Here is a 16,840-nt window from a genome sequence, read left to right as displayed (position 1 = left end):
GGAAACACTTAGAAATTATAAGATATCACATCCTTGTCAAAATTACCCCTGATTTACCATCCATTGATGACTTTCACCTAACCCAGTATTTACACTGGTGATTGAAATATGATGATTGCCAAACTCCAACATTCCTTCCATATTTACCAGTTGGTACTGAACATTCTACCACAATTAAGAGTCTTCTCTCATCAACCAGTTATTTGGTATTTCATTTACTTAGTGATTTATTATCACTCCAGTATCATAATTCCCAGTATTTCAATGGTTTATTATTCATTATTGCACTCAATTATTCTGGTGCTCAGATTGTCTCAGATTAGGCAATTGGAACCCCTTCAAGATAGCTTCTCAGTCTTTGTGATGTGCCTCCGTTGTTGTGTTTTATTTTGTTTCAGCAAATCTTTCCTTTCTGACATAACAAGATATTCCAGAATCATATTGTATCTGGCTTGCCACAGCTTTGGAATCAACCATTTCTCTAAAGAACCTTGGTTTCTTTAGGTTAAGAATGGTATTAGAATAAAAATTGTGAGCACTAGGGTGTTTATTTCTACTGGGGTGAATTTGCTTGTTGGCCCTTTCTGCAAACAGGCTAGTAAACATGCATGAACATATATATATATATATATATATATATATATATATATATATGTGTGTGTGTGTGTGTGTACACATTCATATGTACATGCACATGTATATGCATATACATACACATACATATTTTAGAAATCATGAATTCACACCAATACATCCAACTTCAGTCCACCCCCCAACAGGGTTACTTCCTATTTTTTCCCCTTCCATATTTGCATGTCTCATTTTTCATGGTGAGAGGACTCTGGCTTCCAACATCATGGCTATATTTGGTCATTTGTTCAGTCTTATGCTACACCTAAAATTGTTTTTAAAATTGCTTCATGCATACCACTGTACAAAGCAAATCTACAAAAAATTTTAGGATTTGTTGGCAATTGATCTCCTCTCACACCTCCACCCCACGCCAGTCATGCTCCAGATTGGGATACTTAGTTAATTGCTGTGTTCATAAGGTACTTGGATTTCTTTCTTTTTCTCTCCCTTTAGTGTAGTGATTGTACTCGTTTGAAATACATTGAGCTTGTTTACTTCAGATGGCTTTCAGTTTTAGAGTTTTTCCCCCTTCCTTCCGTCCTCACTGATTTTGTTTTGCGATATGTAGAAGATGAACATGCTTCCAAAAGTCAAAACTATATTTAAAAAGCCTTCTTGGGGCGCCTGGGTGGCGCAGTTGGTTAAGCGTCCGACTTCAGCCAGGTCACGATCTCGCGCTCCGTGAGTTCGAGCCCCGCGTCGGGCTCTGTGCTGATGGCTCGGAGCCTGGAGCCTGTTTCCGATTCTGTGTCTCCCTCTCTCTCTGCCCCTCCCCCGTTCATGCTCTGTCTCTCTCTGTCCCAAAAATAAATAAAAACGTTGAAAAAAAAATTAAAAAAAAATAAATAAATAAAAAGCCTTCTTAATTAATCATCACTCTCTTGCTAAACCTTCCCTCCTGCTTATTTTCGTACCTGATAGGTAACCAGCTTTACTGTGTTCTGCTTTATCTGTGTATGTGTTTATTTTTTCTAAAGATAAATAGATGTATTTGTTATTATATTTTTAGTTTTTCATTCATTCTCTACACAAAAAAATAGCATGCCATATATGTTCTTTTGCACTCTGGCTTTGCCACTCAGCATCTCCTAGAATTCACTCCACATCAGTACACAGAAATCTTCCTCATTCTTTTTTTGGATGTATAGGACTCAGCTCTATACAGGTGACATAATTTATTCACTCAATCTCCTATGGTTGGGCATTTAGACACTTTCCAATATATTGAAATTACAAATATTAATGCAGAGAATAAATTGGTATGTGTGTGTTTTCATATTTTTAGAGGCATACCTTCAGGATAAACAACTAGATGTGAGATTCTACACCAAAAGGTTATTCATATTCAGTGTTACATTTAATCTTTTCTCTCTTACTGTCTATTCAGTATAGAAGCCTTTCAAGTTGACTTTAGCAGCCTGTGTCGTACATGGCTTCTTTTTTTAATGTCTATTTCTACCAGCCTAGTTCTGGACCACTCCCCTACAACTGCATTAGGCTCTGAGTTCTCTCTACTAATATTTTCCCTTATATTATGATGTGGTTTCTGGAAGCAGCTTGGAGCAGAAGGGGAAGAGGAGGCACCTGACTGGCTGGAAGACTGCAGGGCAGGATGAGATGGAACTGGGTCTAAAGGCATTCCAGAAGCTGACTCTATAGGGGTGTGGAAGGCAAGGCACAGTCTGCAAAGTGGGGCTCCAGCACCATCGCACAGGAGTATGGATGGTGGTCAAGAGAGGGAAGTCCTCCTAGAGAGAGTTCAGCTGTATTAGTCAGAATAGTCAGAATGAAAAGTCAGAGCGAAAATAATCTAGCATAAATCAGAAGACCAATCCCAGAGCCCGAGCTCACTGGCAACCAAGAAAAAGAAGCAGTATGACATAACATGAACACAGGAGTCTGTCACTTTTGCCTGGGCTTCCATATGCCATATCTTGGAGCCTCAGTTGTGAATTCTACTTGGTGGGTGAGAGAGGAAGTCTCTGAGCTGTTGTAAACGTCCCACATTAGCCAGGAATGGTTCAGATGTGTGGATGGGAGGGAGTCTGCCTGTTGGGGTGTCAGTGAGATATAGAATTCAGAGGTAGAGGCTGTTCCTTCCTGTCTTTCCTGAAAACAGCTTACTGTGTACGCTGTCCTGACAAGGTCACACCTTGCTCCCAAACCATGAGGGGCTCCTGGTATTCCAACAGAGAAATTCTAAAATCCTTAGCCAATATTCTTGATCCTCTACTCTCTGCCTTAAACTGACCCTCTTCTCCAAACTCAAGCCAGACTCTGCCCTGTTCTTAAATTCCACATCCTTTTTCCTTAGCCGAGCCTCCTTCCTCAATATCACAAGCCGTTTCTCCATCTCCACGTGTTGAAATTCTATCCATACATCAAGTGTCAACTCAAGAACTTGCTCCTTTACTGTGCCTTTCCTCCTTTGCAGAGCCAGACTGAGGTTTATACTTTCTATATAGCATCTGTCACAAATCTGTTGCAAAGGCCCTTGTGTCATCTGGTCCCATATGTATGTGTAAAAATTATTGGTCTTCTAATTCTATCTTCCTGCTCTATGATTTACTTAGTTTCAACTTTATGCATCTTAATATCTCCTATAGCACCTGGTACTTTGCTAACAATATAATCGGCTGCAAGAAAATTTAATGAATGGATATGTGGATGGTTGAAAGATAGGATGAATAAACGTGAAAATGAAAAGGAAGGGTGATAATTAGAGAGAAAATGCGATGAGACAATATCATGCATTACAGAATTTGATTTGAAATGAACTCTTATAAATTAGTTTTCAGGGAAAAAAACCAAAGAAAGTGAAATTTAATAAATGTAAAATTCATATGAGTATTCTCGGGGAAGAAAAATAATTAGCTCAAATTCTGCAAAATCACTGTTTCTATGTAGCTGTGAGAGAAAAATCTCTTAAATATAATATCTAATTGCAAGTGACCCAGGTGACAGAATCATGCAGAGCATATGGAGACAGGACGTTGTGGGGCCCATCAATATAAAGTGAGTCTGGAGGAAATGTTTGGGAACACGACTCTTATACTCAGTATCTTCATGGAAGAAGATGAAGATCTCAAAGTTTTCTGGAAGCCCATGGCATAACTGGACACAATATTGTTTTCAGAAAGATGGCTGGGTGATTCAGTTACCACTGGGTTCTCATAACTGCTCTATGGAGCAGATGTTATTTGCAGATAAGGAATTTGAGAGTTAAAGATGAACATAACAGCCTCAGAAATGTATACCTATTGATTATTAAAACCTGGATTTGGATACAAATCCCCCTTATCCATGTGTTTTGGGTCACACCACATACAGACTTGCGAATACCCAGTAGCTCAGTTCAAATATCAGCATCGTCTTTGGTTCCTCCTGATTCTTCACCACATACACTCAATCACTGAGTCATCTGTTCTTTCCCCTGAAGATACCTGCAAGAGTATTTGCCTCTTTCTAACTCACTGCTGTCACCCTCTTCTGCCTCTGTCTTCTTTCCTGCAGACAAATGTAATAACATGTCCTCATGTCCACTGTGCCTCATTTCAGTTCATTCCTCATGTATTAACTAGAGTAATCTGGTAAAAATGCATGCCTGATCACATGACCCCCTGGTAGAGAATATTTCTGTGGCTTCTCATTCTTCCTGGATTAAGGTTGGAAATCTTTAACATGACCTTATAATAAGACTTCCATAAATGGCACCTTTAGTCACCTTATTCATTTTATGCTTCTTTCCACATCATTTTCTATGTTCCAGCCATCTTTGACTTTTTCTTCTTATTTCCTCTTTTATCACAGAGCCTTTGCTATAGTCTCTTGTGGGAAGTGGGCCTCTCCACCATCTCACTTCTCTTGCCTACTGAGAACTTTGCTCTCAGTTCCTTATTTAGGAGCTACTTGCCCAGGGACTCTGTCTGACCACCATGTCAGTCAAATCCCCTGCTAAGCTCTTCTGCAACATTTTGCACTTTTCCATTTATTTTATCATATTGGTTTACTCATATAAAACTCTGAGAGGAGGATTATGACTGAGTTGGTCTCCCATTGCATTTCCAAAGTCTAGGAGACTATCTGGTGAGTGGTCAGGTCTCAATGCATGTATGTTGATGGCTATGATTATAAATTACAGATGGAAAAATAAGTATTAAAAAGGAAGTTCCTTAAATGGAAATTCTATTTTTCAATATCATTTTAATGCTGTTTTACTGTCAGTGAAATCACTCTCGAGGGTTGTAGTCAAATCCACATACACACACACACCACACACACACACACACACACACACATATGGCATATATATATATATATATATATATATATATATATATATATGATAAGCGGTAGACCAGATGATTCCAGAGCCTCTGTGTCATCCTGAGCTGCCCTGAGGTTTTGGTGAGGTTCCAGAACTCTATACCTACGAAAACTTGCCCTGGTCCTATTGTCATAAGGATGTATGTATCAGTTTTAACACTGTGCAAGTGAAATTACTAGGAGATTCTAAGTTTTTAATTTATGCATTTGTTAATGAATTCCACAAATATTTATTAATAAATGTTATGCTCAAATATTGTGCAAAGCATTGAATAAATACTGGTGAGGAAGATAAGCGATGCTACTTCCCTTACAATGCTTAGAATTTTCTGCTTTAGTTCACTTCAGACCCAGGTGTAATCAGAAGATAGTCATTCATGCATTGATTGGATGGCCATGTATAAAGTAGCTCTGCACTTGGGAAGGTCATATTTACATTAATGAATAAATACATCATACATTAATGAAACTATTAGAGGTCAATCATAATAGTTATGTGTCATAAAATATAATTGCTGTACTATAATCACCAAGAAAGAACTTTGTTATCTATCTCATCATAACCACAGTAATACACAATTGAAAATTAAATTGATTTGAATTGTCTCTGTCTTTGAAAGAGATAGATTAAAAAAAAAACCATTGGTTATCAGGGTGCCTGGGTGGCTCAGTGTGTTGAACATACGACTCCTGATCTCAGCTCAGGTCTTGATCCCAGGATCATGAGTTCAAGCCCCGCGTTGGGCTCGGCACTGGGCGTGAAGCCTACTTAAAAAAAATTCATTATCATTTATATGCACCTAACAAATAACTTTTGTTTTGTTTTCATGGTTTAGGTACATGTCACTGTGGCAGGTGTAAGTGTGATAATCCAGATGGAAATGGCCTTGTTTATGGTAAATTTTGTGAGTGTGATGATAGAGAATGCATAGATGATGAAACGGAAGAAATATGTGGAGGTAGGTACACTATGCAGAAATTAGTAAAAGTAACTTGATTTTTGATCTGTTTTCTTATACTTTTATCTCTCTATAAAGGTTCTGCACTAAGTTTACTCATTTAATCTGAATTTGTGTTTATTTGGAAAACACTTCATATGAGGCATTTAGGGTAGACTAGTACTTCATAAATGCAAAATCAGACTGCTTCCAGGGGAGAGCCAGATCATTATGACAATAGGCAACTGTGTGGTCCTGAAGTGGTCCTACTGGTACTTTATCTTCTCTGCTTACCACGGCCACTTTTATTCTGTCTCTGCTCTCCCAGTCTCTCAATTGTGTGTTTTAACTTCATTCCATTTCCCTTTCTAAATCATCAGCCTTTGAGTAGTCTCATGTCCTATTGGAGACATTGGAGGCCAATAGAATTATTAGCCTAGAATCTCTCCCTCCCCACCACATACCTAGATAATATTTTTCATGATCTTTTCTATGTTCCTATGGCATTTCTACGAACAGCACTCAATCCAGTTTTCTGTTGTACCAGTTATTATATGTGCCACGCTTGCTAGTGCCCAGCACTGTAATAAGCTCTTCCCATTCACTAGGTAAGGTACCTAGGGTCATTCCAGCAATTGTATAGACTCTTATGTGTCTGATACCGAAGACTGTGCTCTTGACCCCTCCCCATGGAGAATTGCATCAGGGCCCTGGAGTTTGGAGCTCCATGAGAAGAGCCCCTCCTTATCACCCAAAGTGTCTTCTGCTTACCTGTCTGCCTGCCTGTTCCCAGAGTTTACATTTGCAACTATGGGTAGCACAGGAGAGGAGAGGAGAGAGCAATGAGCATCCCTTCAGTTTACATAAACTCATCTCTGCTGTTTGTTAAAAGTTTTAGCCTGGTTACCCCTGGCCTCATCTCTTCATTAATAAGCAATTATTTATTTCATTTATCTCTGGCAAGATTCCAATCCATGGCATCCTATTCTGTCTACAGAATGAGTGATTTCAGAAGAGCATTTTCTGTGGAAGGATCAGGGGCCAGTGGGGCAGGGGGAACTAGAGAGCCATAGGGAAAGTGTCACTGACTTAGGACAAGCCGTCCCTCTGTGTGTAAAAAAAAAAATGCAGCTTCAATTCTTGTGATCATTCAGATATTCTTATTTTAGGTCTGTTTGGCTCTCTCTGGCTTCCTTGCTGTACAACCCACCAAAATAAAACAGACAAACACAAAAATTTACATTTTTCAAGGCAGTGACCTAAGCTAGGTGCTGCTCAGACAATTCTGCTAATGGACTCAATCCAAAATAATTAGAACAATTAGGTAAATCCACCCACAAATATTATGCATTTATCCTCCTCCTGATGTTTCATTTCCAATTATTATGGACCAAAAACAAAGAGGAAGGGAACATGCTTGGGGCCATTGTGTTCTGATACACATCACCAGAGCAAAGTCTATTTGCATGTGTAAATATAAACATTTAACATGAAGTCACGCAACAGGAAATGTTTAACTCCCAACCTTGCCATTTACTATTTCCATTTGTTTGAGGCTTAAGCAATTTCATGGCGCAAAGTTTCAGACCATAGACACCAGCACTTCGGTAAATATCCTCTGGGAGTGACTTTGACTGGGATTGTAGATCTTTCCACATGTCATTCATTCGCATGAAACCAATCTGTTAAGAGGTGATTCTACAGCCCATCGGTAAAACAATTTAAAAGGAGATTTTCTTGCTCCATCAGTTTACAGAAAGCAAAGAATGATATTTATTGTCAGGAATGTGTGTTGCCCAAAGCTTGTATTTTATCTCCATTATCCAAATGTGTCCTGTTAACAGTATTTTCATTTGGGTTGTGAGGATATCTGCTTAATTTTTCTGATCTACATCCAAGTGTAATTTCACATGATTCTTCTCTCCTTATTCACCTATATCTCAATGATTTTTTAGTAAGACCCTGATTCAATTATGAATTTTATAAATATACAAATAATTTGGATGTAAAGAACATAGATTTGGGATTATTTGTTAATGTCATGGTAATCCTTACATATGTGGCACCTTATATAAATTTCCTGAAATTACAGAGGAAATAAATTCTAGTTTAAGAGTTAATCAAGTCTTGGGGCGCCTGGGTGGCGCAGTCGGTTAAGCGTCCGACTTCAGCCAGGTCACGATCTCGCGGTCCGGGAGTTCGAGCCCCGCGTCGGGCTCTGGGCTGATGGCTCGGAGCCTGGAGCCTGTTTCCGATTCTGTGTCTCCCTCTCTCTCTGCCCCTCCCCCGTTCATGCTCTGTCTCTCTCTGTCCCAAAAATAAATAAACGTTGGAAAAAAAAAAAAAAGAGTTAATCAAGTCTTGAAAAAACCAACTTATAGAAAAGCTTTTAGCACACAGTTGTCTTGCTGTTTTCCAGTGTAATCTTCAAGTTCCTGAGGACATAGCACTGGGATGTGATATTTTGTGTGGGTACCTGAGAGATAGATACTGTTGAGTTCATAAATAAAAGGTATAGCTTTTATATTTTATCACTGATGAAATAATTTAATATCCTTTACATTTGCTTAAGTGAACAAATTAAAATTTGTTGTAGAAATGATCATTGACTATTCAGTTAATAAGAGGTTTTCCATGGACATCCAAATTACAGCTCACTTAGGTAGAAAACATGGCATCGTGTGCTTGGTTCCCCGTGTCTTTCTTATATCTCACTGTAGCACTCTTTCTCTCGCTCTCTCCCTTTGTCTCTCTGATGTGTGTCTGCTTTTTTTCATCGACAAGAATAGGGTAAGAGACAAGAATATTCTATTGTACATTCCCCTTTCTTATGTGAGTTCTGCAGGCCCTACTGACACTTTTGCCATGAGCCAGAAATGTCATAGTGTTTAGGAAGAAAAAATAGCCTCACGTTCAGTTTCCCATGGGCCCTGTGAAATTATGGCTGCAGGAGAAGAGAGAGGGAAGAACGATGACTTTAGCTACAGACTCTGATAAAACATAATTCTATGAAATGGAAAAAATAGACTAAGCAAAATCCAGCGTGACCCTCGTTTTCATCATATTTACAAGAACAAACACACATTCATGGTTGGGTGAATACATAACTATACTCCTAGGAATTTATATAACCACAAAAAGGGAGGATCTAAGAAGTAACTTGAGGTAAATAGAATTACCATCTTTTGGGAACTTGTAGGATTGCTAGATATGGATGCAGAAAGTGAAGATGTGACAGTTCAATAGGGGTTGCTTGGATGTAAGGACAAACAAGCCGGGTAAAATTTAAAACAAGGCAGGAGTTGAAGGGATGTGGTGGCATCAGAACAGAAAATGATGGGTCATCCTGTCCCCTTGACGAATAGTAGGGGCTTTGATTGTGAGGCCAGGGGTCCATGCTATTTTATTGGCCTAAAGGAGTAATAAACACTGGTTTAACTGAAAACCTCTTTTCTACGTGGTGGAACACAACAGCTTGTGGGACACAGTTGAACGAAAAGGTGAAATATCTCCTCTGGTTTAGGAAGCGTTCAGTCATTAATGATGTGCTTCCAAGTAAATATGTACCACTGGTTTCTCAATGGTTGATTTCAAATGAAATCCTTGGATGACTAATTCAAGAAATGCCCTTAGCATGAATGCTTACATACATTTGACTCTGATGCGTGCATTTGAGACTGGAGGGTAGTAGACCAGCCTGTCTCGTTCTTTCATGTCATTTCTTCAAATTTCTTTCATTTTCACCAGCTACCTGGCTAGGACAAGTTACAAGACACTTGCTCTTGCTTTTTGTGTACGATTATGGAGGTACATGCACAACCATGGTGTGCGGGGGACAGATCTATAACTTGATTGTTTTAAGCAGGGATTGTAGAGCTGGTATATTATTTCAAAAGGCAAAAATGATCACAAAGAGGTAGAAAGTTAATTTTGCTTTTAAAAGTTGCTCCCCCCCCCTCACTCTATAAAATTCATTTTGGGTAAAGGCCATGGAAAGTGTTACTGTGGAAACTGTTACTGCGAGGCTGGTTGGCATGGCGATAAATGTGAATTCCAGTGTGATATCACCCCCTGGGAGAGCAAGCGAAGATGCACATCTCCAGATGGCCAAATCTGCAGTAACAGAGGTGGGTCATTCATCCACATTACTATGAATTGGGATGAAAACAAAGCTCCTCATCATTAACCCTCCTTTTCCTTGTATTTCCTTGGGTGTGGGGGTAGGTTGTCTTTTATAGTGTTTGACTTCGATGTAAGTCAACATTTACAATGCCAACAGTCTTCTCTTTCTTATTTTTTATTGAGTAACAAAGCAGAAAGATAAGAAAGTTGCTGTAGTTATTTAAGCTTCACTGAACAAATAGTTAACATAGGGACTGTAATTTCTTTGGCGGCCATCCAGAAATAGCATAGTACAGCTAAAAGGCAATTCTTGTAGATACTTCTGTTAAATGTCTCTTGACTAACAGAACCATCTACAGCATGAGCATCTAATTATCTAGAGAACATTCAAGAAACCCTTTTGTCTTAATTATGAGTAAATCGAAGGCTTGGTTGTAATACTGAATTGATCTGGAGTCACTTTTATCTGCAATAATAAAAATGATATAGAACAGGTATAGAAACTATGTGTCAGACAACCAGATAAAATTTAGATTGACTTTCGATATGAATTTTAAGAATATGTTGGTATTGCTAAAATGTCCCTTAAAGTGAGTTAACTAACTGTTGATATCAAATCAAATTAGTTTTATTTAAATGCTTTTTAAAACTCCTTGAAAACACATGGGGTCTGGGTGACTCAGTTAGTTAAGCATCTGACTCTTGATTTTGGCTCAGGTCATGAGCTCACAGTTCATGGGTTTGAGCCCCACGTCGGGCTCTGCACTGACAGCATGAAGCCTTCTTGGGAGTCTTTCTCTCCCTGTCTCTCTCTGCCCCTCCTCTGCTCTCTCTTTCAAAAATAAATAAATAAACATTTTTTTTTTTTTTTAGAAATCCTTGAAATTACTTGTCATTTTCCCCTTATTAGCTGTACTGGCAGATAAAAGAGAACTATGCTGGACCATTTGTTGCCTGCCTGAAGGTATATATAAGTGACCATATTTCCTTCTTCTTTTTTTTTTAATTTTTTTTTTTTAGTGTTTTTATTTATTTTTGAAGGAGAGAGAGAGAGAGAGAGAGAGCGAGCATGAGCAGGGGAGGAGCAGAGAGAGGGAGACACAGAATTGGAAGCAGGCTCCAGGCTCTGAGCTGTCAGCACAGAGCCCGACGCGAGGCTCGAACTCACAAACTGTGAGATCGTGATCTGAGCCGAAGCCGGATGCTCAACTGACTGAGCCACCCAGGCGCCCCCATATTTCCTTCTTTTAATATTACAAAAGTCTGGAAAGTTGGAAAATTATATTTTTTAATTTCTGTAGATGAATGGTGCTTTTTATCAGGTCATGCTTATGTGGGAAACCTTAACATACAACCAATTTTCCCTTTTCAAAAAATGGCGTAAGAAATTAATGCAGAAGAGTAAAGTGGGCCAAATTTCTATACATAGGGAAAGGAAAGCAAAAGGCCTGAAGTTGGAAGAAAAATTATAAAGAAAAGTCCTCTTTTTAATGTATGCACAATAGGTCTGACTCTATAGCTCACTAATTCATGTTATGTTTTCCTTTTCTATGTAAGGACATGTTTCTGTCCGCGTCCTTCTTATTCAGTAGGTCCAGTCATCACTGTCATGATGTCAGTATAGGAATCTTGGGCTGTGTTCCCGTGAGATGTTGAAAGGAAAGAGGAGAAAAATGGCAATGATTGGGCTGTGGATCAGGGCCGGTTCTGCAGCAGGGATGTGTGGGCTCTGAGAGAGACACACACTACTCGCCAACCCCTGAGGTCTCACCTTCTGCCTGTCCTTTCCTGCACTTGGAGCTGTCTGATTTGGAGATCTGGCAGAGCAGACTGGGAGGCAGCATGCTCAAATGAGGCTGGGTAGCAGTGAGATTTCGGGGGTTCCTGAAGGCAAGTCTGGAGGAGGCACAGCAATATGTCTTTTTTTTTTTCTCAGAAGGAACCATCCGCGTCTCCCCTGGCACTCTTCCTCATTATTGTTTCCGGGGTGGGGGGATGGTGGGGGGCGGGAGAGAGACACCAATCCCTGCACAGGCTTACCTCCTTTTCCTTGTTAGCCCATCTCCAAGGACCAGAAAACCTTTGTTGTAGACACAGCTAATCAGGGATAGAACAAGTGTCCTGTATCGCCTAAATCGTTTATTCAGTGTCAGGTTGGACTCACCTTAGCATATACCTATCCTTATCCCCTGCACCCACATCAGCTATACTATTATGAAAGCCAAGGGTATTCATTTTTTAAAACATAGATACAGATATTTATTTATTTTTATTTTTTTAAATGTTTATTTTATTTTTGAGAGAAAGAGAGAGTATTTGAGCATGGGAGGAGCAGAGAGAGGGAGACAAAGGGTCTGAAGCAGGCTTTGCACTGACAGCAGAGAGCCCGATGCAGGGCTCAAGCTCATGAACTGTGAGATTGCGACCTGAGCCGAAGTCAGACGTTCCACCAACTGAGCCACCCAGGTGCCCCCAGATACAGATACTTTAAAAATCCAGGCACAACCACCTTTTACATTTTAGTACATGACCCTACAGTCATCCAGTAGCTTTCTTTTGTCAGATAGGTTGCAGATTTCTTGAGGGCTGGGATTCTAACTCGTATTCATTGTTTTGATGCTGTTTTGGAAAGAAACCACTACTGTGCTAAGGGCACATCCCACAACCCACTCAATAATAGACACAGAAAATAACTTCTATTAAAGAATCTCTGCTGTCCACATTAGCTGGTGTTTTTCCTTTGTAGAATGTTTTTATCCAATGTATGTATTTTCCAAATACACAGTAAACAAAAGATTTTAAAAAGCAACATGCAAGATGCTTTCTTTCATGGTGTTTCTTCGCTAAAACCGTATACAATTGTTTTCTCATCTAGGGACTTGTGTGTGTGGTGAATGTTCTTGCCACGATGTTGACCCAACTGGAGACTGGGGAGATATTCACGGGGACACCTGTGAGTGTGACGAAAGGGACTGTAGGGCCGTCTATGACAGATACTCTGATGACTTCTGTTCAGGTATGTGCTCTCCTCGCTCCCTTTTTTAAATTAAAAAAAAATTCATTTCCCTATTTTCAAGCTTCTTTCTGATTCTCACAGAAACTGTAAGAGAACTGAATCTGTGCATGGAGAGCGTTTGATATTCACAGTGCTCCTATTGGTGCCTTGGAAAGTCTTCAGAGAATTTACACATTGGGCCAAGACAAGGGATGAAAGGGCTCACTTTCCTAAAATTAGTCTAACTCCTCCCCCCAAGGAGAACCATCTGCCACAGATATGGGTTGCTCATCTCTAGGCCTACGAAACCAGCAGTCCAGGTGACAGTGTCCAGGATGGAGACCATGAGAACAGCTACAGTCATATATTACAAAACTTCAGATAATATGGTTCTCATGGGTATTTTATTTTATTTTTTAATGTTTATTTATTTTTGAGAGAGAGACAGACAGAGTGTGAGTGCGGGAGGGCAGAGAGAGAGGGAGACACAAAATCTGAAGCAGGCTCCAGGCTCTGAGCTGTCAGCACAGAGCCCGATGCAGGGCTTGAACCCATGAACCATGAGATCATGACCTGAGCCGAAGTCGGACACTCCACCGATGGAGCCACCCAGGCGCCCCTCTCAAGGATATTTTAATGAATTAATTCCTTAGTATAATTTATATATTAAAATTATTCCGCAGATTAGTGTAGGATTAAATATCAATAATTGGATTCCAAAATTTTATTCTATAAACATTTATAGAGCAGACACTGTTTACCAGGGTCTGGACTGCATCTGGGCTCCTGGCTCTGGCAGTGAAGGAGACAAACATGACCTCTGACTTTACAGAGCTTGCAGCCTGAGTGCAAAGGCCAAAACACACTCTGCCAGAACTTCTAACGGTGCAAAGGAAAAAAAGAAAGCGGTTGGATTTGTTTGAAAAAGTGTCACTGAGCAAAAATGGGAGTTATGGATTTTCAGTCCGGTCATATTTGACAATCCAGAAGACAGAGACATATATACATACATCTTTTTAAGCCTGACTGCTTGATTGGTGTGTAAGTAGATAGGAAACTCCACTGTCTCCTGAAAGTTTGCCAGCAAAAGGGAAATGAAAGAGCTGCCCTATTTAATCACGATTCCACAGCCGCAGAGGCTTGTCTGGCCTGGCTGAGGGGAGCCTGCTGCTAACACTGTGCTCCCAGAAGGGTTTCCCTGTTCTGATGATCCCTGATGCTCGGGAGAGTCTCCTGAACATTTTGTCAACACTATTCTTTGGGGCAAATGCCCTTTTCAGATTTTTCTGTTATTCATTGTATACGAGTGTTCTTTATTATCCCCATCATCTGCACGATGGAAATGAGACAGCTGGCATCTCTTGGGTAGGTCTCTATGCCAGACACTGTGCTAAGCACTTTCCAGGTCGTTGCACTTATTTTTCTTAAAAGTCGATGAGGTGGGGATATTTTCTCATTTTACTATTGGGGTTATGGAGGTTCGAGGAAGTTCCATAACTTGCGGAAGGCCTCACAGTTAAGAGACAGAATCAAAATGTTAAAGAGGTCTGTGAATCTGAAGAAATGTAAAGGTTCTTTCCTTACTGAAAAAAGTCTTCGTTTAAACTTGAATTTAATATGACAAACATTTATGGAGAGCCAACTATGCTGGAGGCACTATGTGAGATATTATGGTACAAAAATGCAAACACAAAAAATCGTAGCTTCTACCTTCAAGAAATTTACTGTTTAGCAAAATACGAAGCAAAAAAAAAATAAACAATAATGACACGGGGTGCCTGGGTGGCTCAGTCGGTTAAGGATCCAACTTCGGCTCAGGTCATGATCTCATGGTTCATGGGTTCAAGCCCCACGTCAGGCTCTGTGCCGACAGCTCAGAGCCTGGAGCCTGCTTTGGATTCTGTGTCTCCCCCTCTCTCTGTCTCTCCCCCACTCACGCTCTGTCTCTCTCTCAAAAATAAACATTAAAATTTTTTAAAAAAATAATAATGACAAAACTGCCACATAAACATGTAATTTAATACATGGTGCTATGGGAGATTTGCTTAGGCATGCATTTGTTACTCATTTGGCCATAATGCTGGGGATATAGCAACAAACACAACTGATAAAATCCCCCCTCTCATGGAATTTACATCCCAGTGGGCTGGAGATGCAAGAAATAAACTGAATAAGTGAGATATGTAGAGAAAGTTGGGCGTGGGCTTATTTGACACTTTACTTAGGGTGATGAGGCTCTTCGCAGAGGTGGTGACATATGACTCATGCGTTGCTGACATTTTTGTATCCCCATGCACATGTCTACCCCTACCCTACCTCAAAGGTAAGCTTGCAGGTAAAAAGAAATGAGAGAAACATGTCCTAGGCAAAGAGAGTAGAGGTGTGTGATCTGTGCAGGGGACTAGAATCATTTTATTTACTCCCAGAATGCCCAAGTGACAGAAGGGAAAGCTGGCGAGACACAGAACTGGTGGTCTTTTTACCTTGCTGTGGAACTGGACCCTATTCCAAAGGAAGTTTGGGACTTTCTGATAGAATGTTTTTGTTTTTGTTTTTGCATAGGGGACGTTCATCCTTGATCAACCCATGAGCTTGCTTTTGGAGTGGGGTTGAAAAATTCAGAATTGCTACATTATAGTGACTGCTCAGGGTCCCATGTGCTGTTCTGTTTCACTGTGAGGGAGGGGGCTCACAAGGTGAAGATGGACAATGACACTTCAGTGGACACTTCAGTCCTTTTATAAAAGCACGATTCCCTACTGCGTGTCATTTGGGCTCAGTTACTCCAGTAGGTTGGGCAGGTGAAGGTCATCAAGAGGCCTCCTTGGAACCTGAAATTTTCCCCTTCGTTTCTTCCTTCCCTCCTTATTCTGCCCGATTTTCCTCTTTCTCACATTTTCCAATCCTCCCTATCCGTGGAGATTTCAGGGACAGTGAAGCAGTTGGGCAGTGATGGCTGTGGTTGGTCAGGTTTGTCATGGGAGGAGCTGAGGAGGAGTGCTTAGCCCTTTACACTTTACACGGGGTCTCCATGCTGCAGGGGTAGACCCCTGGGTGTGGGAAGGGGGGCTGGTTCAGACATCAGTCTGCAATCGTGACTTTATCATTCTTTTGTTGAAGTGAACTGAGCATGGCCAATGCCCACAGCCAGCCTCCCACATTTAAAAGGAGGAATTTGGATGGGGTGCCTGGGTGGCTCAGTCAGTTGGGTGTCTGAAGTCGGTTGACTTCGAGCTCTGCGTTGGGCTCTGTGCTGACAGCTCAGAGCCTGGAGCCTGCTTCACATTCTGTCTCCATCTCTCTGCCCTTCCCCTGCTCACGCTCTGTCTCTCTCTCTCTCTCTCAAATAAAAAAAAAAAAAAAAAAAAAAAAAAACTTTAAAAAATTTTAAAAAACAAAGGAGGAATTTGGGGCTCCTGGATGACTCAGTGGGTTGAGCATCTGACTCTTGCTCTCGGTTGGTGAGGTGGAGCCCCGAGTCTGGCTCAGCGCTGATAGCGTGGAGTCTTCTTGGGATTCTCTCTCTCCACACCTCCCCCTGCCCCTCCCCCATTCTTGCTCACTCTCCCTCTCTCTCAAAATAAATAAATAAACGTTTTTGTAAAAAAGGAATTTAGGGAAGAAGAAATTTGCTTTGAGACTCCACACTTTTAGTACATTTCACACACCTTATTCCATTTTACCTTCACCCTAATTCAGAGGGGGAGACATTGTTATCTGCATTTTAACAGGAGAGGAAACAGGTTCAGAAAGATTAACTTGACAGAGTTCATGTGGCCATTAAGTGTCATCGGGAAACACATTCAGAGCCTAAGTATTCATGTAA

General features: G+C 40.5%; 1 protein-coding gene across 2 annotated transcripts in view; it reads left to right on the top strand.

The window, feature by feature from the left end:
- ITGBL1 (integrin subunit beta like 1) overlaps positions 1-16,840 on the top strand; it is a 210,265-nt gene that overhangs the window by 86,673 nt on the left and 106,752 nt on the right. For both annotated transcript variants that reach the window (XM_025924365.2, XM_086708507.1), the window contains exons 4-6: positions 5,796-5,918; positions 9,884-10,024; positions 12,895-13,035. In XM_025924365.2, coding sequence (XP_025780150.1) covers positions 5,796-5,918; positions 9,884-10,024; positions 12,895-13,035 — 405 coding nt within the window. The remainder of the gene's footprint in view (positions 1-5,795; positions 5,919-9,883; positions 10,025-12,894; positions 13,036-16,840) is intronic.

Source organism: Puma concolor, chromosome A1, assembly GCF_028749965.1.
Source record: "Puma concolor isolate L17-30 chromosome A1, mPumCon1.1.hap2, whole genome shotgun sequence".
NCBI classification, from domain to species: Eukaryota; Metazoa; Chordata; class Mammalia; order Carnivora; family Felidae; genus Puma; species Puma concolor.
The sequence above is the reverse complement of the archived record's forward strand: the minus strand, read 5'-3'. Positions and strand labels throughout refer to the sequence as shown.